Here is a 24,283-nt window from a genome sequence, read left to right as displayed (position 1 = left end):
CTCAAACCCTCTGCACCTCCCAGCCCGACCATCCGCCCTGCAGAAGAGGAAATTCTGTTTTCAGACAAGAGGGAAAACCAAACAAGGCAGGGAAGAAGCGACCCTGCCACCTCTGCGAGACACGGGGCTGCTGCTGCTGCTCAGCCCCATCCTTCAGGGTTCCTCTCCCTGGTGGCTCAGCTGAAGTCACTGCCATTGAGGTTACTGGGAGCTCTGGGCCCAAATGGGCTTGACAAGTGGCAAAGCTGAGGTTGCTGCACAGAGATCTCATCGTGCCATGTGCAAACTGTGCTTTGGTTTGGGCTGGGAAATAATGCCGAGCAGGACAGGTGTGTGTTAGGAGAGAACAGATTTTGCCCTCTAGGTACCAGATCCAATTTATTTCATCATCACAGCATTTTTTTTTTTTATCTAGCAGCATTAAAAAAAACAAAGTGCAGTGGAGGAATGATGAGCAGTTTCATATTTGGAAGCTGAAAGGGGAAATTCCTGTGGCTGTAGGGGCTGGAGCAGCACCTCTCCTCCCCTCCAGCTTCACATTCTGGCTGCAGAAGTGTCATTTATTCTGCTATGTGGGCCAAGGTTTTCCTGCTGCCCGGCTGCCCCGGGGCTGATGCAGTGAAGGGACTGCAAGGAAAAGGACTTTCAGCCCTGCTGCTCCTCCTTGCTGCTTGTGGGGGGGTTCAAAGAGCATCATGTGGGAGAGCTGAGACTGAGCTGAGGGCTGGTGCCACGAAATGAAGGCATAAATTACAGCAGCCTTGGAGTTAGAGATGCCAGGTGTGGGTGCTGCAAGCCACAGGCTCCTGCAGGGACCTGACCAGGTTGCCCAAACTCAGAGAGAGACAAGGATGGAGCAGGGTGGGAATCTGGCCCCACAGCTCATCCTGTGATACAATTTACACCCCACCAAGCGACAGGGAAGCTCAATGTGCTTTAAAACATGAATGACTGAAAGCAAAGTTTATGGGAGGTGGCAGCTGTGCTGATCTCTGCCGTTTTTAGCAGGCAAATTTTCTAATACAAAGGGACCTTCGAGCTCTTCATGAATTAGGCATAAAGGGACCAGAGAGTGACAGGAGCAACAGGGATGGGCTCAGCACTGAAGGTGCCCTGGTAAAAACCTCCCCACCCTTCCTGAGACCAGATTTTGGAGCAGGCTGTATAGAGAACCCTTTCCAAACTATCCTCAGACCCTTGTGCCACTGCCTTGATTTGTCCCTTTCCACTGAGGGACGTTTCTCATCACAGAATAAATTCCCTCCCTTGCCCTCAGGGCTCACAAAGGAATGGCAAAAAGAACCCAAACCAGGAGTCTCTGCCTCTGCTTGGGGTCGGTCACATCCACAGGCAACCCCCCTCCCTGCCACGTCAACATTGATTTCTCTACCCTCAATATTAAGGCTGAATGGAGAAATTTTAATTCCTGATTTTTAAGGTTTGTTATGTTGGTTGGTTGGTTGTGTTTTAAGCCAGGGTTTAGTGTTGCAAGCTGCAGCCTCCCTGCAGCACTGCTGGAGAGGGGCACCAGGCACCTGGCTCTGCCCTGCCTCAGGGCACCCGGGAGGGACCAGGCAGGGGCAGAGGGATGGGGACAGGGGGGGACAGAGTGGGGACAGGAGGAGCCCTCTGCAGAGCTGTGACACTCTCAGACCCCCGGCCCCGCCAGGCGATGCGTTGCCAGGGCTGAAGTGTCAGGCTGAAATTTACCCTTTGCCTGAACTTCCTCATGTGTCTCAGTTTATGCAAGAATTTTACAATTATTTAAGATTCTTAAGAAATGCCTTTTTTTTTAAAGTTTCCTGTTTTTCCTTTTTTATTCTTCAAAGAAACAAACCCCTCCATGTCAGGCTGTGCAATATGGGTTATTTACCTCCAGGCTGGGCACAAACCTAACCCAGCCCTAGAGGTAAATGCATGTTTAGTCTTTAAGGCATCTTGTTTATCTGTGTAAATACTGATTTGGGTACAGACACCCCTCATAACACAGCTACATGGGTTAAGCAAAGATTTTGGTAGGCATCACATTTGTCATTGTTTGTCTAGAATGGCAGCTCTGAAAATGTGCAAATAAGCAGCTTTTACTGGTGATGGTTTTTAACACTCCTGTATCTTAAAAGCAGCAGAGTTTCTAAAAAAAATAAATTATATATATATATATTGAAAAGTTTAAAAAAAAGCTGTCTAGCTCTGAAGGATACATTTCCTGCCAAGTTGTAAACCCTTGAGAAACTGCATTTGTGCAAGAGGTTGTGAGACATCCTTTAATTCAGTATTAGTAAAATACCAGGAGCAGCATCTGTGTGATCAGAGCAGGGCTGCCCCTGTGTGTGGCACTGGGGCCAGGGCAGACCTGAGTTATGGCACAGGGAGGAGCTTGGGTGTTACAGACTCTGGAGGCTCCAGGGGGGACAACAGTCTGGATATAAATATTCAGTTGTACTGCTTGGAGCTAAGCCATTTATTTGTCACGTTTGAAAGGTGGGAATAAATATAATAATATTTGCCCGACAGATATGAACAGTATGGGTTAATCCTTTGCAGAAGCACAGAACATACCTTCCAGCAGCTGCCTACAGCAAACACACCCACAGATTAAAGGGCAGTGGATTTTGTAAGATGCTGTGCTCAATTTGCAGCAGTCTGCACCGCCCCTTTTGGAAGCATGTCCCAGTTAAGTCCCAATCTGTACAATTCCCAGTTTACCACATGGAACAGATTCACCAAGAACCACGTTTCTTTATTTGATCAACACCACCTACAGCTCCAATCCTACAAAAATTAAGGTCATTTGGCTCTGTCCTATGCCTGTTGAACTGATGGGTGCATGAAGCTACGTGCAGCTGCGTCTCTGGGGGGCAGGGGGCTGATCTGAGCTGCAACCCCCTTGGGCACTGTGGACCATCCTGTCCCACCAAGCCCTGCACACACACACACACACACACACACCCACACACACACCCCCACACCCTCCACACTCAACACCCAGGCCTGACCAAGGGCAAGCACCTACTTCAGCTAAGAAACACCATTGGCACCTGGAAGGGTCTGGGGGCTTTGTTTTGTTTCTTTTTGGAATCTACAATTCAGGTTGAAAGGTTGGACAGGATGATCCTTGAGGTGCCTTCCAACCCGTCCTAGGATCCTATGGATAATTATGTCCCCCAGATTTAAGTGAAAGTTCAGAGATAGACTGAATTTCTTGCCTGTGTTTTCCTGTGGCTCTGCCTGATAGGAAAGCCAACAGTCAATACTTATTTTTTTCCCCCTGTAGTTAATAAAGCTGCTGTTTGTTCTATTCTGTTGCTGGAAATACCAGGTTCCAGATATCAGGAACCACTGCAATGAAATGTATCATCGAAATACAGAAATGGATCCAGTCACAGTATAGAAACAGCTCTCCATTTTATTTGAGACGAGGCAGCTGAGCTGGGCCACGTGTATCCTGTGTTCAGAAACCTGCACTGGCTCAATGCTTTCTGCAGCACCACTGTTTCTAGCCAATGGACTCGAAAATATAGCACTTTAAAGCTGCAATACAAGAGAGATCAGAATATTGGGACTGTGAGTAGTATCGTTTGAGTTGGGTTGATACTGTTTTCTTAAAGAATGAATTTTGTCATGTTATTCAAGGTTTTAAAAAAATGCCACGTTTCTGGAAATAGTGACTGCTGAGCACAGGGCTGTAAATGATCAGGTAGAAATTGTAGGATCTGCCACTGACCAGACGCAGAGTGACCCAGGAGATGTTGTTGTCATGGTTTGGAGTCAAGATAGTTCTGTTTACACCCTTTACCAGTAGCTACACCAGATTCACTGCACGTCCTGTCTACACGTTAGGATGGGAGAGTGCCTGTTGAGCCCAGGAGAGCTCAGAACCTGCCTTTCCAAATCCTGAGGTGTCCATGGCTGACCTGGAAAGCCCTGAGGACACGCAGTGCTGCTCTGGTGCTGCCACAAACCCTGGGCTGCACTGTAAGAATGGTCTCACCTACTGCAGCTCATGTCCAAGCCACGGGGATGGGAACATCCATGATGGGCTTATTATTCTTGTCACCAGGAGCTGTTTTGTAGGGAAGTCAAGATCTACTTGGGTCCCCAGGGTATCTGGCACTCAAGGGCTGTTGGCCACAGCCGTGCCCAAGCAATTTACACAGAAGGTGTTTGTAAATCAGTGGTAAACTGTGAGCAATATTTTGCCTTAATGCTGCTCTGAGCTCTTTCAAATAAGAAAGTTTACAGTGTCCTGTGCTGCTGAGACACCTGAGCCTCCACTGAGTGAAATGGGAGCTGTCCTGGTGGACTGCAGGAGAAGGGAATGGTGGCTGGGGACTGGCTGTGGTGGCAAGAGGGTTGGACAGTGTTAGTGCAGCAGGAGTGATGTCCTGTCTGTGAAGAGGTTCTAGCACGGACAGCAACACGCACCTCAGGGCAGGCAGCGGGGCCACCTCGCCTCAACAGAGAGATGTATTTTATATATATATGTATATATATATAAAATTCTGCTTGATATCTCATGTATTTTCAGGTATCTAATATTTAAAAGCATCCTTTATCATTGCTAAGTTAGCCAAACCAGTACAAAATTAAGTGCAAGAAAAATACCGATTCACATAGTTTTTGCCAGGAATACAAAAGGGACTGTTGAGCTTCTCACATTTACAGCCATTTAGGAATTTGGATTTAGGATGACTAAGGAAAACATTCCTACATTCAAAAGATGTCTCAAAATAATTTGTGTTCTGTTTTGCAATGGGAAAACTAGTTCAGACAGAGATCAGCTACTGGTTAGTGGTGGTAGATGGAAAACCCAAACAGGAGTTGGTGCTTTCCTTGACTGATTGCCTACAAACATTAAGTCTGAAGCAGTTTGATGACCCCCTGGAGATGAGAGAGGAGGTTTTTCCTTTTAGCCAGTAGCAGCTTTATCCTCAACTAGAGATTTCTTATGCTCAAAAGGATGCGTTAGCATTTCCCAAAACACATTCCAGATTGGTTGGAGGGGAAGAGGAAAGTCGTGGTTTATGAAGGCACACCCATGCTGACTTTGCAGGAGAAAGGAAAGGAAAGGGAAAGCAGGACTGCACAATGCAGTTATAATACAAGGCTCATTCTTGAAACCTGAATATCATGCTAGAAGAAAATCTAGATATGTGTAATATTCTGAAGAAATATTTTGAAGGCAATAGTATTTGATTTTTTTTTTTTTATATATATATCAAAAAAGAAAAAATGTTTCTGTGTAAATGTGGATAGAATGCTCTTGAAGAAGGGAACTGAATATTTGTATTGCAGCCTTAAAGGACCACATTTTTACTGCAATATGTCTTTTTTTTCTGTAAACTCCAGCCTGCGGCTCCACAGGCCACGACTGAATGCTTCTGAAAACTTGTAGATTACAAACATGGAATCACAATTAATATCCTCTAAAAGTAATTTCAGAGCTTTCACGTCTTAAAAAAGGACAATGTGTACTGCTTCACAAGGTAATGCAGCTAATCAAAAAAAAAGAAGGAGTAGAATTAAAGTATTTACATAATGAGCAATTCTACAGAAGGCGACCATCCCCGTGTCAGCACTGCTGATTATATCCCACGCTGCTTTTAACAAACTCTACCAGATTGGATCCAGTCATCAGCACTTTCAGAGAATCCTTAAAAGCCTTTTATGGGTCTTTACACTTAGTGCAGAATGATGTTCTTCAGGTAGAATATGCTGGTGAGGGAGGACAGTGTCAACACAAGGTACCAGCAGGAGAACAGGACTTCGGCGTCACCGGTGATCCCGTACTGGGCTGTACTGGGAGCTGCAAAGAGAAGAAAAAGGGGTTCAGTGAAAATTTCCACGTTCCTGCATCCTTTGTTTTCATCAGTTCTCCTAAGATAATGACTAGGGCAGCAGAAATGTTCTCTTGAAAAGCAGAGGAAATGCTGCCAGGGTAGCCCAGCCCTCCTGGGGCAGCGCTCAGCGGGCACTGGCTGCTGTTGTAAGGAGAAGTTGTCCCTGCAGCAAGCACCTCAGCCTGGCAGCTCTAGACATCAGAGGAGCACTTCATGCTTCAACATCTGAATAATTCATCTGGTTTTAAGTTACTGAGCATTAAGATCTCCACTGAAATCAATGAGAAGTGAATATATTTAGACCTGTTAGAAAACAACTCATTTGCTGCCCGACTTCAGAAGCCAAAGTTTGACAATTTTGCTTGGACAAGGAAGTTGATATTTATTTTCAGTCTCTTTGAAGAAACTGCATTTGCTTGCTTTAATACAAAGCCTGTCTCAAATCACTAAGTAACTATTACAGGAAGGGTATGCAAAAGAAGAGTTAAAATGTAAGAAATCAGTGTGGAGAAACAAGCGTGGAGACAACAATTTGCAGCAGTTCTGAGCATCCACTGGTTCTCCTGCAGCCCAGGAACTGACCTGGGCAGAGAATGATGATTTTGGTCTGGAAAAGCCCTGGGCTGGAGGAAGGAATGATCTGTCACCTCAGCCTGCACTGAGCCAAAGCCCCAGGGGATGCCATGGGGATGTGCAGCTGCTCAATAAACACTGAGCAGGCCTTGCTAATGTCAGTGGCACTTGATTGAGACACAAGTTGCCAAATGTGCATAGTTTGACTAGGCTGACCCAGTGTCTGCCAGAAACATGGATGGAGAAAGGCTGGTGGATGCTGAGCAAGACTGAGCCAGCTTGGTGCCCACCTCCTGGTGCTGCTTTTCCCTGCAGAAGACAGAGGTGTAGGAGGGGCACAGAAATTTCCAAGCTCATTCCCAGGGACTGATTTTGAGTGAGCTGGGGATGCTCAACCCAAAGGCTTGGCTGCAAAAGGGAGAAACCACTGATGTGTTGGCTTTGAAAAACAAGTGAGCCATGTATGAAGAGAGAGAAGAGGTGGTGGGGGGGTTGGATCCCACAGGGAGGATCCTGTCTCCTCTGCAGGATCTCTCCTTTTGCCCCCTTACATTGCTGTCCTGAGGTGTTCCCCAGGGCACTGGGCTACCTGGACCAAGAACATGGAGAGGTGATCTGAAGAGGAGACCTTGGCCAACAGCTCTACTCTGCAGTTACATGGGAGGGGGCTACACAGCACAAGTACCAATGGTGCAGGAGACAGTTTTCCTGGGGCCAAGTCCCACCTCCTTGCCCAGCAGTGAGCCAGCTCTGACAGCACGGCTGCCCTCACCCAGAGCCCAGGCCACCCCTGGCAGTGAGACACAGGTGCATGCAGAGCTTCTGAGTAAGGGCTCACCAGATCCCACCTGCTTCTCCTTTGGCCAGAGGAGGAGAAAAAAAGCAGCCCTGATGGCAGGCACAGCTGTGCTGCCAAGGGCCTGGGGAGATGCATGGTGAGGCAGGATGGAGCCCAGCAGGACCTGGCTGGGAAGGGGGTACCAGGAGGGGGGTTGATTTTCTAGGATGCAGATCTCCAGTCTTGAATTTCAAGTCTTGAATTTCAAGTCTGGTTCAGTCTAAACACTGAAAGGTAAATATTGCTTTGCTGTCTATACAGAAATCTGAGCTATCGGGTGCATTTGCAACACAGGCCATTTCAACAGGGTATAGGATAAAATAAAAACTAATTCATTTCCCCTCTTTCCCCCCCTGCAGAAAGGTTAAGGTAATAAAAAAAGTAAATAAATTACAAGATGAAGCTTGATTTTGAAGCTTAGTTTGGTGACTTATAACCATGACTAACTGCAGGGCAGGGCGCTCTCTTCTCATTAAAAAGGAACTTTCTGTGATAAGTCAGTATGACAAATCAACATTTAATTTGTTACAAACCCAGGCTCACCAGCTGAAGCACAGCATAGGTGGTATTTCATTTTATCTTATTAAAAGAGTTTCCCCAACGTAAAGATAATTTGAACTATGGTGGCTATAAATGTGAGTGGAAAATTATGTAAATCTGATTTCCTGTGCACGAACCAGTACTATCTTTCTAAAGCTTATTAAATCATATCTGGGTTGTTTCAGCACAAAGGCACTAGGTGAATTAATGGGGGGAAATACATAGACTTGGGTAGATAATAGGAAGAGTTATGGTTCCCAAAGCTGGCTAGCCAGAAGAATTTGATGTGAAAGGAACCTGAAGGAGAAGCAAATCTGCTTTGAGGGACTGGACTCTGCTGGGTTTGAATAAAGTGCCCTGAGGGCTGAGCTCATGTGGTACAGGGATGTCTCAGGGGGAGCAGGGGCTGGTTTTGCCCATCCACAGGCAATGTATTAGCCCCATTCAGCCCCCTCCCTCCCACACCTCCCCCCACTGAGGAGCCAGGGTGTCGATGCTATGGCTGAGCCTGAAAAACAAGATTGCAGTTCAAAAGAATCATTTAATAATGTCTCTGAGCTCCTTTAAACCTGTCTTTGGCCTTACACTAAAGAATGAAACCCAGCTGTGCTGTGAGGCTTCCACGGTCACTGCCACTGAGGCTCTGAATGAGCTGGAGCAGAAATGTAGAATTATTCTCCAGCCCCTCTAATACCTGTTCCCTTTCCTCAGATTCCTTTCAAGAGGATGAACTGGTGTGATCCTGCTGGCACTGGCTCTGCTGTGTGGTCCCTGCTGGCTTCATCCCCCTTGCTGAGACCCTGCAGTGATGCTGCCTACAGAAACCCAACGTACACCTGGAGCTGCTCACATCCATGTGCCCCAAGGGTCCCTCCAACAGAGACATGGCTGTCCTTGTGGAAATGTCCCCAAACCCACGGCGTGACAACCAGCAAACTGACCAGATACTGGCTTTAAAGTGCACTTTGGAACTGTGTGCTGCAGGTGTAAAAAGCTGAGCTACTTCAATTCAAACTGGAACCAGTAGCTGGGAAATACTTGCTGTGTGCAGCACAGGACTGGCAGGCACATTGGGGTGAGCTGCTTCAAGCCTTCCATAGAATCATAGGGGTTGGAAGGGACCTCGAAAGATCATCTAGTCCTTCAGCTGTTGGTGGAAAAAGCCTGATTGCTCTTCAGCTTGCTCTAGGAGTCTCCTTTCATAATTAGCAGCCCAGTTTGAGCACCCTTTGGGCAGCTGGGCCAGTGCTGCCTGTGCGTTCAGCTGGGGAACACCAGGTACCATGGATGGTGACTTACTGACTGGGAGAGTCCTGCTGGATCACGATGGAACTTGACTTTAATTGGACTTCTGGAAATCTCCAAGTGTTTCTAGCCTCTAAAGTGAATTTATAAGCAGATGTCCCTCTCCTGCTGCTAGTGGCAAATGGGTTGCATCAATGCCAACATCACGGTAAGGTGGCTGCGTGGCAGGCATTTCAAAATGTCATGCTTGGCTCTTAAAAATTCACAAGCTTCTGCAGTCCTTCTCTTTTTCATGTCCATATTCAAATTGATTTTCCTGTGGCTACCTGCTTGCTTTGCTGGCAAAAGAAAACTTTCTTCCCAAATATTAAAATTCTGTAGCTAGTTGGTGGTTTTACGAACTTCAAAAAGTCAACAAACTTTTAAAATTTAAAGAGTCTTAGTACGGGCTGCTTAGTCATTAATCTTGAATGAAGAGTTATTTTTTTATAGTCCTTGCTTTCATTCTCATTGCTGTGTAATGCTAGACAAGGTAATTCTATTATTGTTGATTTTTGTAGGATTTTTTTGAATACTTGCAATGTCAGACTACAAACCTTAGTTTAGGAATGAATGAGAAGGTTTAAATGTTTGAAAATAGCATCAAAGTCACAGTTGCTTTTCCCCCTACCAAGTCCTTAGCATTGCATATTGGTTTAGACAGACATACACACTTGCAGGCTTAATATTTGTAGAGTGAGATAATGGTGGAGGTTTGTCTGATTAGGTATTAATGAAAAGCATGAATTACCTGACTCCCTGATTACATCTGGAGCTATCCTGGGCATTTCCATAATCCCCATGGTACCCACCCTAATGGAGCAGTCTGTTCAGAACTCATTTTACAGTGTGTGAAGGTTTTGGTACAGAGAGGGGGGATGGAGAACAGGGGCTGGCCCACTGACAGGTATTTATCTGGCTAAAGGTTCCTGTCCAGAACAATGTCTTGGTAACTGTCTGAGATGGGGACCAAGGTCAAATTGTTTGGCTCCTCTTGTGCTGATCTGGTGGTGCAAATTCAGTGCAGAGCTGTGGTAGTGGTACCTTAAACAGCAGTGAATTTCCATCTAGAAGAAGATTATAACGAGCTTGATAAAAAGTCTGATGATTGAAACATAAAGGAAGATGCAGTGATGTTAAAATAGATCAGCTTCAGTCACTAAGGGATAATAATTTACTTTCTTGCTAATGGGGAAGTGAAGCCCCATGCCTGGGAGCAGTGTTCCTAGTGCTGATGGCCCCAGCAGCCGTTTGGGTGGTAACATGTTGAACTCCAGGCACTGGTCCCCACCCATGGCTGAGCAGAGGAAATGGGGTAAAACTTGTGGGCAGAGCCTCCTGGTCTGTGGTGCCTGGGCTGGAGGGGCAGGGGTGTCGAGCTGAGCTGTGCATGGCAGCTCACAGCAGAGCTGCAAAGGCTTGGTGGGTCCCTGCATGTGCCCTCACCAAGAAGACAGTTCTTCCCCCACAGAGCCTGGTGGGAAGTCCCATGGTTCTTGGGATTTGTAGCCATCATGTGCCTGGCCAGAGCAGCCCTCAGTATGGATATACAGCAGTAGGGCTGGATTGAAATGGATTTTGTGTGCTCATTTGCTGGAGCAGGTCTGCTCTGGAGACAGGCTGAGAGGGTTAGGGTGTTCAGCCTGGAGAAGAGAAGGCTCCAGAGAGACCTTAGAGCAGCTTCCAGTGCCTGAAGGGGCTCCAGGAAAGCTGGGGAGGGGCTTGGGACAAGGGCAGGGAGGGATGGGATGAGGGGGATGGCTTTAAACTGAGAGAGGGGAGATGAAAGTTAGATAAGAAGAAATTCTGTGCTCTGAGGGTGGTCAGACACTGCAACAGGTTGTCCAGAAAAGCTGTGACTGCCCCATCCCTGAAAGCTTTGAAGAGCAGGTTGGATGGGGCTTGGAGCAGCCTGGTCTGGTGGGAGGTGTCCCTGCAGGGGGTGGGAAGTAGGTGAGCTTTAGGGTCCCACCCAACCCAACCCTGTCTATGGTTCTATGATACTGCACCCTTTCCATGGTGTCTCAGCCCTGCTGAAGGAGAAAGCCCTGCTAGGGTCAGTGCTGCCATGTCTGCCACCACTGTTGGAGCACGACTGCTGGCCAAGGTCCCCATGGGTGCCTCTCAAGTCCACAGGCTCTTATCAAGCTCTCCTTTTTTACTAATTAGTGATTATGCTACATAATCCTAATGTTTTACAACAGTTAGCAGTTGTGAAAATATTTCAGCACGCTCTCAGCACAGATGGGATTATGTTCAGACATCTCTCCTGGTGGTGAATAGAAAGGAGCAAAGTAATATTGTATCACTATCTCTAATTAATACAAGAGATTAGGAACAGTGCTATGCTGAAATGTGCAAACCAGCATTTCCTAACACCAAGGCCTGCATTAGCCAGAAATAATTATAAGCTTTAATGCTGATGCCTTGTAGACAAAAGCATGGACCTCTTTAGGTTGTCTGAATAAGCAAGACTAATTTTGTTAAGTGGATTATGCAGAGAGATGTTAATAAGCATTTCATTTAACTATATTCAGGTTAATGATTTATTATAGGAAAGACTTAATAAATAGGGTTTTGTGCAACATTTAAAATATACAGAGAAGGAAGGAATAAACTAACTCAAGGTCAAAGCAGTAAAAAAAAAAAAAAAGAAGATGAAAAAGACTGGGCTGTCAAAAATGGTATTTTAAAAGGAAAGACTCAGGTGGGTCCTACAGATAACATCTCTAAATATTGTTACACTTGAAGTTAGCTGAGGATTTACAGCTCTGCAGGAGCAGGTTGACAGTCTGTAAGAGACTGAAGGAGGGAGCAGTGGCTTGTGGCAGGGGAGGTGATCTGCTTGGAGAGCAGGGGGACAGGCTCACCAGGGTGGTGGCCACACAAGGTCTGTCCAGAAGAGAGACCTCCCAGGCAGGATTGTAGAGAATGTGACCTTGGCAGAACAAAGCCTAAAAACTGCGTGTAAAAATCAATCAGGGAAGACATCCATTTGTTTAGTCTTATGTAAATGCAATCACCCTGAAGGCCAAGTGTCCCAGACTGGAAATTCAGAGTCCTGGAAAACGTCCCAGTGATGTTACATAGAGAAATGTGAACAGGGAGGCTCCTCGGAAGTGTGTGCCAGATGGGGACTTCCCTTAAATGGAGCTTTGACCATGATCATCACACTTGGAAAATGCTGATAATTTAAGTCATGTTGAAAAGCATTTGGACTGTGTCTGTGGCAGCTGGGGGCTGGACGTGGAGACACGGAAGGTCCTCTCCAGGCTGAGGTTCCTCTGTTACAGAGCTTTGCTCTGCTCATGGCTCCGCAGCTCCTGGTCGCCTGGGTAGAATTTTGGGTAGAGTTTTGCTTTTGGGTATTTTCTAGCCAGGAGTTGCCCAGCACTCCTGAAACAAAGATACCTGAAAATCCCTGAGAAAGGAGGGAGGCAGGAACTTTGGAAAATTTGTCTCTGAGCTAACTGTGCTGGGATGGATTTATGCAACTTCTTCAGGTTATTCTAAGAGAGGGCTGCAGTGGATATAGCCTCAAACACAGGGGTTCTTAAAGAGTGCTTTTGTCAGTCTCTGAAACGTGAGTGTTGGCAGGAGGACTGGAAAGATGAGCCCCACAGATGGATGGGACTGGTCAGAGGGGTGTTGTCAGGTCCTGCTCACCTTCAAGCCCACAGGGCTGTGGGGAGGTGCAGGGCTCATGCTGGGCTCATTTCTCATTTCTAATTCAGATGAATCATGCAGCATTTTTTGAGTCTTGCAATAGGAATGCAGAGAATGATTATTGCTGTAACTGTAGAAGCAGAATCCAACTATTTGTTGCACTAAAATATTAAAGCTTGTGTTTTAAATACTTGAGAGAGAGATGCCACCAGCAATGTCTGAACGTGAAGTATCATCCCAGGGTGTGTTTGTGTTTCTCTGTGTATGCACAGAAAATAAAAAAGAAGCATTTCCTGTGTCAGTCATAAAGCCCCCAGTTGAGATGTGCTCGGTATCTAATTAGAAACTGGTTCTTTCCACTGATTATGACTGAGTTAAAACATAAAATGTGAAATTTACAGGACTAAAAAGAAAGTCAAGCAATCAAAACATGGTAACTAGCTCAGCATCCCATCATTGTCATTTCGTGATTGTGGGGATCTTTGCCTGGTAACTGGAGCTCCCTGGCTGTGGAAATACATGCCCAAGGAGGCAGAAGGGACACACTTCCCTCCTTGCCCTCTGCAACAGGCCCCCATCACACACTGACAAATAACTCATGCTAAATATTGTAAACAGCAAAGTACTAATTTAAAACCAGCTAAAAATATACCCGGTAATGTAAATATTAAGCAAGATGATTTTTGCTTGCTTATTAATGTGCTGGGGCATGCCAGGCACATTTTGCAGTTGTTCAGACCAGATCTACTCAGCCAACACTAAACAGCTGCATTTCATTAAGCTTCTAGAAAAAGCAAGAGCAGAACTGATGGAGGTTGTTAACGATGTGCAAAAGGTTCTTCAGTGTCTTAATTTCTGTTCTCAATAACTCTCTGGAACAAAGCCTTTCCAAAGTCAGCAACTTCTCAGAAGCACTTAGTGCAGGCATCTCAGTATGTATGGTAGGGATATGGAAGCACCTCCACCCCTTAGGCTGACTCACCAGGGAGACATTATCTCCCAAACAGAAGAGCTGCTTTCCTAGGGAGTGTGTCTGCAGGGGAGGCAGTTAAATATCTAGGCCACCAATTCAGCAGAGTTAGCATAGAATCCCAGACTGGTTTGGGTCAGAAGGGACTTTAAAGAGCATCTGCTTCCAAACCCCTGGTCCCACCAGCCCAGGGTGCTCCAAGCCCCATCCAACCTGCCCTTGGACATTTCCAGGGATGGGGCAGACACAGCTTCTCTGGGCAGCCTGGGCCAGGGTCTCACCACTTGCAGTAAATAGCTGTGTCTGGAAAGGTGGTCCTGGGCTGGAGGAGTGTTGGTGGCAGCAGGAAGGAGCAGCAGTGCTCAGGGGCAGTGATGGTGCCAGGAGTCATTTTATTTAGTCACCTTTATGATTGTTGTTGTCTCCTGTTTGCTCTTTCTCAGTTTCATTGCCCTGAGACCTGCCTGGGTCAACCACTTCCCAGCAGCCTCTCTCTGATGAACAACCCCCTGTCAAAAGATGTGCTCACAAATGGAACCCTAAAATTGTGGGTTTCTTCTAAAGCTTGTCCCTCCTTCCTGTCAGCTTCCAAAATCTATTGTCTTATTTTCCACATTGTCATTGACTCTTCTCACAGAAATTCAGGCTTCAATCTGATTGTTATTGCTCACAGCAAAACTTCTAATGGAAAAAAAGGGCTGTTATTTTAAAGAAAGACACATCTGTAATTCTTAAAACTTATAGAGCTGAGCACATTTTCCAGCTAATTTATACTTCTCAAAAGTTGTGATAATTTGTACATATGTAAAGTTACAGGTGGATTGGCAAAATTTGGCTAACTTTCTTGAGGGTAAGATAACCTTTTAACTCTAAGCAAACGGATGCTATTGTTGAAGAGTACTTAAGAGGTCAGAAAAACACCCCTCTCCAAGAAGAGAAGTGCATGGGAGGATATCTTATACTTAGGCACAAGATCCTGATAAATCAAAACCCTTGGTTTTCGATGCTTTTACTTCATGTGGGAGGGGATTGCTGTGGTCCTCAGTGTCAGTGTCTTCTTTTTGAGGGAGTTCAGCAGCTAGTTAGAGACCTGCAGAAGCTGTTAGTGTTTCCTATTCAGTAGATGTACACCCTGGAGTTGTTAAAACCCAGGCTATAACTCAAGGTACTGCATTTGAATACATTTGAATGCAAGCACTTTGTACTGCTGCTGTTTGCCCAGCAAAAAGGTATTGTTAGAACTTTATTACCAAGGTGTGATTTGTTTCCAAAGATGCAGTTTAAATTCTAGCATAAGGCTGCCAATGGAGGAGTCTCCATTTACAGGCAATTATCACAAAGTGGTGCCTAAAAGCCCCTGTAGTTATTGCTCACCCTGGTTCTATGGACTTGCTGCTGTCCTTGGGGGTCAGTCAGGTGCCTGTTTTGGGAGCCTGCATTGCTGTGTTGACAGTAGATTCAGGTGTTGCATGAAAGATGGACAAAGGTGATCTGGAGAAACCCTTAATAGCAGCCCTAGCACCAGCACCTGCTTTGGGGAGAACCAAATGGTAGATCCCCCCGTGGTGCTGTCTGTCAAGTGGGTTCTGCCAGCCAGTCTCTGCCTACCACAGTGCTGAGCCAGAGCAGGCATGCTCTCCTCTTTAGATAGCCTTCCAGTGCCTGAAGGGGCTCCAGGAAAGCTGGGGGGACTTTTTACAAGGGCTTGTAGTGAGAGCACGAGGGGTAATGGATTAAAACTGGGAGAGGGGAGATTTAGGTGAGACACGAGGAGGGAATTCTTCACTGTGAGCCCAGAACCCGGGGTTCAGCTCATCTCCCTCTCCTGGAAACTGGCCCTCAGTTCCTTCTGATGGCTCATGGACATGCCCACGGTGTGCAAACTGCACAGGAATCTTTACACAGATCTTTAATTCTCATAGAAAACCCAACACAGCTGTGGAACCTAAAATTAACATTTGCCTCTTGGCTTATCAAACCCAGCTCTGCTGCCGGGCCCTGCCTTGTGACTTCCCTCATCAATAGTCCAAGATCTATCTTAAAAGCAGCAACTTGTCTTGCACTGGGAGCAGTCAGTGCAAGGTTTCTGTGCAGCTGCACTGCTGAACAGGCAGGAATTTTCTTGTCCCCAGGATAAATTTGTCTTTGGGTGAGCTCTGTCTCCCCTGGATCTCCACACCACCTGTGTGTGCTTTCACTTTGTTAGATGAAGCACCATCTCAGGCTCTCCTTCCTCTTTCTCTTTGCATAATAGGCACAACAACAGATTCAAATACTTTACATAAACTTGCAGTTTTAACCCATTTCTTTGTGGGATCAGACCTTGAAGGGCTGTGTAATTATCACCAATGTTCTCACATTAGAGCTATTAGGAAGTTAAAGGGCACTGTTGTTTCCAGGGCTTGAAATAAAACCTGAGCTTCATTTTCCTGGAGCTTGCCAACTCTTCCTCTCCTCTTTAGAAGTGCTAAAAATAATTTACCCAAGGATTATTTAAAAAAAAAAAAAAAAAAAAAAAGTAAAGATTTTTTGGAATGTGGCTCCATGTTTTATTGCAGCAATAATCTCTTTCATAAGGTTATCTTCAGAGGCTCAAATCATTTTGCCTTCAAATTGAAGTTATTACTCAGCCCAAAGGCCAAGCAAAGAGTGCTTTCTGGAATCCTTTTTGGAGTAGAGAGGGGAAAAGCTGAATCAAGGCACACCTAGCATGGCTTGATAGTCAGAGTTCTTTGAGCTACTGCCAGGTATTAATGAGCTAGAAGCACTAGTTAGGATTTCATTAGAAAAATAAGGCTTATTTAATTCAAATAGTTCTTTAAATGGTGAAAATTCCGACTCAAAATTCTCACCAAAGTCAAGTGTTTTTCTCATATTGCTGTGTCCTCTGCCCAGTGATGCAGACAAAGCTACAAGGGAGGCTTCAGAAATGCCACCTGCCTGTGAGCACCTCCAGGCAAAAGCAAAGCAAAACCAACCCCCCCTCTGAGAACCCCAAACTCCAGCCTAATTGCAGATGCTTCCATCAGTACTGAGCTTAGAAGGCTGGCACACAGGTGCATAGTACTGCAAGGAAAATGACCCTGTCTGTGTAAGGCAGCTGACAGGTCCTGTGGTGCTGCAGGAGGGAGCTGGCTGGGCAGTTCATGTAACCAGCCCCTCCACCCATGGATGGTACTGCCAGACAAGAGACCCCGAGTTGCACTAACAAGACATTTCTACAGGCCTCTGAACCTTGCTGAACTGACTGACTCCTCCTTAGCTCCTTGAACTGAGCACTGGGCACGACTGAACATTTTCTCCACCAGACTTCAGAACTACTGATGCTCAGCCCAGGCCAGGCAGTGCCTGGCTGCAGAACTGTGCACACAACAGCATAGGACACAGCATCCCAGTAGCTACCAGCAGGAAAATAAGTTACTGACACCTGTGCAGCCTGCAAAGCCAGGAAATGCAGCTTGTCCTCAGCCCTGCTTACTAGAGTTCTGCTTGTTGCCCAGATCAGCATATTCCAGCCCTGACAGGAAAGGCCTCGTAGAACATGATGAGCTCAGCTGTCAGATGTGCTCGTTAGGTGGCTGTGGGGAGGTGCTGCATCATGGTCCAGGGCTGGAGCCCTCAGGTACAAGAGAACTTTGTATTTCTTTGGCATGGCACATGGTAACGGCAAAGAGGATTAGCAGAATGGGTCATGGTCTTCTGCTGGCCATGGTAAACACAGCTGCAGAGAGGACAGAGAGTAGAAAAGCTCTAGGGAAAGCAGTGGGGCACCCCATTCCCCCATCCCTGTCTTGTAGTATCAGAGAATCACAGGTTAGTCATGGTTGGAAAGGACCTCTGAGATGACAGAGTCCAACCATCAGCACAAAAAATATCAACCAACCAACCACATACACTCCACCAAAAACCCCCACAACCTCAGCCACTAGAGCATGTCCTGAAGTGCCACATCTACACATTTCTTGAACACCACCAAGGATGGTAACTCCACCAGCTCCTTGGAAAGCTGTTCCAGTGCCTGGCCATTCTTTCAGTATAGACACTCTTCTTAAGATCCAGTCCAAACCTTCCCTGGCCCAACTTCAGGCCATTTTCTCTGGTCCTATAATTTACCTGGGAGAAGAGGCCAACACCCACCTCCTTTCAGGTAGTTGTAGAGAAATGTAAATAAAGTTGTGTGTAACTTGGGAGACCCAAATCCTACCTGTATCTCAAAGCACATGGTCTGGAAAGGTTCTTCAGAGAAGAAGAACCAAGTAGAGCCAAGCACATGGCTCTCCATGAGAGATAACCCTGCTCAGGTGTCCATACCATGTGTGTGGAGCTCTTGAGTCACCTGCAGGGCTTCAAGTTTGAATTTTCCCAATGCCAAAGCATCAGGCTGTAGCAAAACTGAAGAGTTACAGAGCCAATTGCTGAGACACTGTGGGGAACTGTTGTTTTGGAAGTGATGTGTGTGGTGTGTGCTGCTGGGTGCTTAGGCACATCATTTTGGCAGCCTACAGTAACTGCTTCTCTGACAATATTGGCCTCATTTGTAAGTGTCACATTTGAGAAAAAGGAAAAGCATTTTAATGAGACAGAAAAATTTGACTTGGGAGCTAATTACTTTAATTTGACAGAATTTTTGGCTCATCTGCATACTTGACAATTATTTACAAATTACATTGGCAATTAGAGGCTGGGTCTTGTGCTGAAAAATTGTAAATATCTTTGAAGGCATTTGCTGATCCTTCTAACTTCTAGAGGAAATGAATTTATTAGTAGCTAATATGTAAAATATTTGTACTTCTGACCTTTTATAAAGCATTCTTTCTGTATTTTAAATGATTGATTGTCAGAATCTTTTTCCCCAAAATGAAGTGTGACATTGTAAATAAGCTTTTGAATTAAGCAGCATATTTATTCTATGTGTTCAGTGGCAACCTTTGGTAGTTCTCATATATCATGAAGCTTTTGTTGGTTCTGCTACATTGAGGCAATGTCATACAGCATTGTGAATTATCATTTTTTACACTGAACTTTACAGTTTCTGGACAGTTTCAACATCATTCTTCTGATCTTGACAAAGGATATTGAGTTAAGCAGGTTAGTACATGATTTCTTGCCTTTTCTTGGGTGAATGTGTCTGAAAAAGGAACTTTTTTTGCTGGAGGAGCTGACAACCTTTAAACAAATCTTTCAGTGAGGTGGTTGTCAGATGATGTCTAAAACTGTGGGTTTTATTCAGTTATTCTGCTGATTTTCTTAGTCATTTTCCTGCAGGGTGAATGTTCTGCTCAGGTTCCATGGGTATGCTAAAAAAATGAATCCATGGAAGTCTGGACCATCCTAATAGCCAATCAATTAATCATCACTAGCACTTACATGATAATAAGGTGATGGATGAAATAAACAACCAAGGGGAACCATTTATTATGTGCAGAAGAGTTAAGGTACTGGTGCCACCTTGAGTTAGACTGGGCTGACCTCCTGAGTCTGCCTGGTGTGTCAATACTGCTTCATCTTGCTCTTCAGAACAGAGCACGTCTTCACCAGAGGACACTGATAAGTCACATACATAAAAGAGATCTACAGCTTGCTGGCATCTGAAATCCCCTAATATATATTTTTATGAAGCCACCAGCACATTATGTGCTCAGCAGCATAAATAAAAAGTGTGTTACCCAGGCAATTTTACATTTACTGCATTAGTTAGTAAATGCAATGGCCACCCTTACTTTCCTATAATAAAACCTGCTGAGCCTTTTCATGAAAGATGATTGCAATTTCCACTGGCCTGTGTGTGCAGTGAAAAAACATCACTCATCAAAATCTGAGCTATTTGCTCTTAAGATACAAGAGCGTTTTTCTTGAACACTTGACGTGACATTAACTATTCATGAAACCTGAGAGTGTTCAAACAGTGTCTGAGTAAAATTGTTGCCACTTTTCAACTTGATTGAGATCTTCTCTGAGCTGGACTCTGCAGCAGAAGGGCTCTCCCAGGTAAGCAAAGCAGGGGCTGCCCAGGCAGGGCAGTGTGAGCTATGGATTTGCTGGAGAGCCCAGTGCCTCCTCCAGAACTGATTCATGGGAACTGCCTCCCTGGGGGTCAAACAGTGTTTAGCCACTTGTAGATGTTAATGAAAAGATTTCTCACTTTGAACACACCCTTTGTCATCCTGCAGTGAAGCCAGGTGTGGGGTGGCCCAGGGGAAGGTGTCCCTCTGCTCTGCGCCCTGCCCAGCTGCCCGGGGGGCTGGGGGTGCCAGGCAGGGCCTCCTGCCCAACTGACCCAAGTCCAGCTCCTTCCCTGCCTCCTGAACATACTTCACTTTCTGAGTGCAATGAATCCCAGCTGCTCTTAGCAAAACAGGTTGTTTCCTTCCAACAACCTCTTCCTTTTCCTCGCAGAAGTAACACCTGTAGCTGTTCTCACCCAGCTGCCCAAGCATCTTCCCTGTGCCTGCAGTTATCCTGACTTGCAAGGCTTTGGTTCTAGGAGAAAGTGAAGCTTATAAACCATGTAAATCTCTCAACTGACTCTAGAATTGATGTTTTATTTTAATTTCTTGTGGTGACTGTGTAACTCTTATCCTCTTTTCTGTGTGGCTGGCTGTAGAGTCCTCATTTCAATGACTTTATGTGCATGTTATACAACACTGATGTAAGTATAGGAATTTCATGTACATCCTCTGCTATCTGTGAGAGCTTTAATCCTTTGAGGCAGAGGCCTCTTGTGCAGGGGCACAAGCTGTTCCTCTAAAGCTGTTGCTTTAATTCTGGGGGCCAGCATTTGGGAGCTAAGAGAGCTTAATGAATGCCACATCAACTCCAGCCACAGAAAACACAGCAAACTCACAGAATCTAGTCAAGTATTGGTAACTTTTCACTAACGTGTGGATTTTCTTTTTCCCAAGTACTTCCAGATTTCTACCTTTTAAGCAAGAGTATCATCCTGCTTAATACAACACACTAGTCAGTTCACCTTTCTCCCCTGTTCCCTTTTTTGGGGGCCTTTCTGCTGAAGGGTTCCCCAACCTGTGGGGCTGGGGGAGCCCCTGGCAGAGCCCTGACCCTCCTCACCCGATGCTCTGCAGCTTCTGCTGCCAGTGGAGGACTGTGCATCAGGAGGCTTTCGTGCACCAGCCTTCCCCACCTGCTCTTCTGCTTAATCCTGGGGATTTTGGAGACATTATGACTCATCTTTGCACATGTTATTACGCAGAAGAGGGAAAAAAACCCACATCAGTGGAGATTTTTCAGAGCGGACTGGGAGCTTTAGGCATGAAACTCCTGTTAAGACTCATGGCTTTGAAAAATATCAATTAGTGGAACAGTTGGGTGCAGGCAGCAGAAATAAAAAATATGAGAGCACTGGTGCCTCTGTGGGAGGCACAGGCACCATCACAATTAATGCTGATTAATGGTAGGGGAGTGTGTGTGTGGGGTGTGTTGTCCTCAGAGTGGCTTTTCCAGTTGCTGCACCTCTAGATCAGCACCTGCCCTGCAGAGGGTTGGTGTCCCTGTGCCCTTGCTGTGGGAGGACCAGGTACCAACAGGAGGAGACATGACATGGCAGGAAGGACACGTGCTGCTGGAAAAGGAGTTCACTTCCATGGGCAGATTTTTGAAGCAACAAGCGCAGGCAGGTCAGGTGGTGAGTAGGTGAAGTGTGGCAGCTTTTCACATTCCCCTTGTTCAAACCTCACTGGGAATTCAAGGTGTTTTGTGTTGAGGGTATCCTGGCCAAAGATCTGTGCTTCTGGGGAGACAGAGGTGGCCTCAGGTGCTTTACAACTGCCTCCAATAGCCTTTGAGACATGCAGGAGAAAGACACATTTTGCTCCAAAAAACAATTGATTTTTTTTCCTAGTTTGTACTGTGCATAACCCTTAACTACTAAAATCCTTCTCGTTGCTAAAAAAAGGACCTTTTGGAATCACAGAATGAGCCCTGGATAGTGACAACCTGCATTTGACAGGCTGGGGATTTCTACCCCTTCATTTTGAAATGAATCCCCAAATGGGACTGTACGTTCTGGGGAGGGCAGGAGAGGAGGAATGGAAACCTCACAAACAGCATCACAGGCACTGCTTATTCTTGCAAGGTCTCTATAACCAGAGTACTTTGCTGTGACAATTTACTGCAGACTATTCAAATTACTGGCTGTTTTCCTATTATAAAATCCATACCACGTTCATTCAAGTGAACACGCTCTTGAGCTCTCAGAACCGAGTTGCTCCCTGAATTGCCTCAGTTTGGCAGAAAACTCATTCAGTGCCTTTTTTATATACTCTGCTTGTTGAATCAGGAGGCTGAATGGAGGGCAATCATTGCTGCTGCAATCAGAGATATTAAGAAGGATAAGTTAGGACAGGTTGTTGTTTGGTTGGTGGTTTTTTTTTTCAGAGTCCAAGTGGTGCATCCCTGCCCCTGTGGGATGTGGTCAGGGGAGAACTGCAAGCTGAGCCAGGTGCCTTGAAAATGAGAAGGATGTACAAAAGGTGTCAAGGTCAATCATTTCATCTCAGTGTTTGGAACAACAGGAAGGACCAAATATCCCAGCATCACCCAGTGTATCCCATCCCAATGTGCCAATGCCATCCCAGGCTGCCACCCCTCCAGGGGGTTAGTCCTCTGCCCAATGCCAAAGGCTTTTTCTTATGAAAACATCTGACTCAGCAGCTGAAAAATGGCAAAAGATTTTGCAAAACTTGCATTTTAATGAAAACCATCTTTAAAACGTTAACCAGGTGGCTCTGCAGTTTTTTGTGGCACTGTAAAATTCAGAGGCTCAGTGAAAATCTGGACTTCATGGAAATCATGGACAGGAACAGGTGCCAAGCACAGGAACAACTACCAAGTGAATCCTCCTTGTGAACTTTACTGGATTAGCACATGGTAAACTGGGCCTGAGCTCTTCACGTGTTTCCTTCCACCTATATATTGTCTCCTGGGTAGCTGGGAGGTTCATATGAAGCCTTGCTGCTCAGAGCTGCAAACATCTGGTGCTGCCACACACACTGAGGACTGTCCTATCTTCTCAACAAGCAATTGTTCATTTCTAAATGTTGATATTCTGGTCTTAAATTCTCATGAGCAGCTGGGCCTGGATGCAAGCAAAGGTCATGGGGCAGGAGGACACTGTGCAAGAGCCTTGAGTCTCTCCTATAAAACATGTAGCCTAGGCATGGAGCTCTGGTGCAGCTCTGAGCAAACCAGCTGTGTTCTGCTCATCACTCTCAGCTCCACAAGTGCACAGCCTCTGTCTGCTCATGGCCTGCTTTAGCCACCCTGAATGTTCAGGGACTGCTCACCCATGTCTTCGTGCCTTCATTTCCTGGTCTGAGGAAGGTCTGTCTTAACAGTTGTGCAGTCCTGCCCAAAAGCAGGCTAAGCCCAAGACAGCACTACTCCTGGGAGCAGAAACAACTCATGATAAAACAGCATTTAAGTCTTCAGAGCTGCTGTGTAACCCTTTTATGACTGTGCTCCTTGAAGGACATGGGCTTGGCCCAACTATCATGTTTTTACCTGTGAATTGCTGTTCAGGTCTCTTTAACCCAGAAGAGACTATTGGAAGAGATCCACCTGCTGCAGTTGTTGCTGCACACCTGGTGCCACGCTCAGGGGCTCAGCTGGAGGGTGCAAAGAGGGACCAAAACTAGTTCAAAAGCCATTTTTGCAGACTCAGCCCTATGCTTAGTAAGGAAACATAAAGATGCAAAGATACACCTGTAGACATTAGTCCAGACTAAGGGAATGGCTGATCCTGTGTTGTCTCTGGGTGCTGCTGGAGGGCTGATGCTGGCAACTGCAGCAAGATGCCCATGCTGCACAGATACTCTTGATGCAGCTGGCAAGAAACTGAAATTTCCATTTGGTGAAAAATTCAGACAGTGAAAAGACAAGAAGTGTTGCCTGGAATGAGATGGGGAGCCTGGAAAGGAGCCAGTATTTTTTTTCCCCCACTCAAAACTCAACAGGCTTTTATTTGAATCTCTTTAAAACTGACATTTTCATGGAGATTTCAAATAGGCAGTTTCTGACAAGTCCTCTATTCCCCCCCAAGTCTTAACAACCCAAGTTTTGTCAGATCCTTTCCAGCCAGCTGTAGCTGTAGGCTCTTTTATATGCTGTGCAGAGTTGGGACCCTCCCTGAAGTTACAGCTACGTAGTTGTATGTACATTTTCAATTTCTGCACATGGCTACAAAGCTCATCTAGATGGATATATGCATATTTATTCCTGTAAGAATTACTGCAGTCAGCCAGTTCTGGCTGATAAAACCTTCACATAAAACATTTCCTTATGTGATAAATAAAAACAAAGACTGCTCTCTTTCTGCTAATGAATCACACTCTGGAAACTCCTGCTTGTCTTCTCTCCATCAGAACATGTCCTTATACACAAGCCTTTTAGAGCAGCCCTGCCACTCCAGGCAGTGCTGCAGGCTGGCACCATTGCACTGTGGATTCCTCTTGCCCTTTCAGAGGCACGAGGCCAGCAGGAAGATGCATCAGGGGAGGTTTAGGTTGGATATCAGGAAAAAGGTTTCCACCCAGAGGGTGGCTGAGCACTGGAACA

The 24,283-nt window shown here is 45.8% G+C and overlaps 2 protein-coding genes across 2 annotated transcripts in view; both read right to left on the bottom strand.

Moving 5' to 3' along the window:
* The window catches only part of ZRANB2 (zinc finger, RAN-binding domain containing 2), an 83,549-nt gene extending 79,790 nt beyond the window's left edge, over nt 1–3,759 (bottom strand). Inside the window, exon 1 of the mRNA XM_009994583.1 lies at nt 3,725–3,759. Coding sequence (XP_009992885.1) covers nt 3,725–3,759 — 35 coding nt within the window. The remainder of the gene's footprint in view (nt 1–3,724) is intronic.
* Nucleotides 3,760–5,153: 1,394 nt separating this feature from the next.
* The window catches only part of NEGR1 (neuronal growth regulator 1), a 121,865-nt gene continuing 102,735 nt past the window's right edge, over nt 5,154–24,283 (bottom strand). The window contains exon 7 of the mRNA XM_009994582.1: nt 5,154–5,806. Coding sequence (XP_009992884.1) covers nt 5,682–5,806 — 125 coding nt within the window. The 3' untranslated portion in view covers nt 5,154–5,681. The remainder of the gene's footprint in view (nt 5,807–24,283) is intronic.

The sequence above is a fragment of the Chaetura pelagica genome, unplaced genomic scaffold (assembly GCF_000747805.2).
Source record: "Chaetura pelagica isolate M959 unplaced genomic scaffold, ChaPel_1.0 scaffold243, whole genome shotgun sequence".
NCBI lineage: Eukaryota > Metazoa > Chordata > Aves > Apodiformes > Apodidae > Chaetura > Chaetura pelagica.
This window is presented reverse-complemented; position numbering and strand designations above follow the sequence as displayed.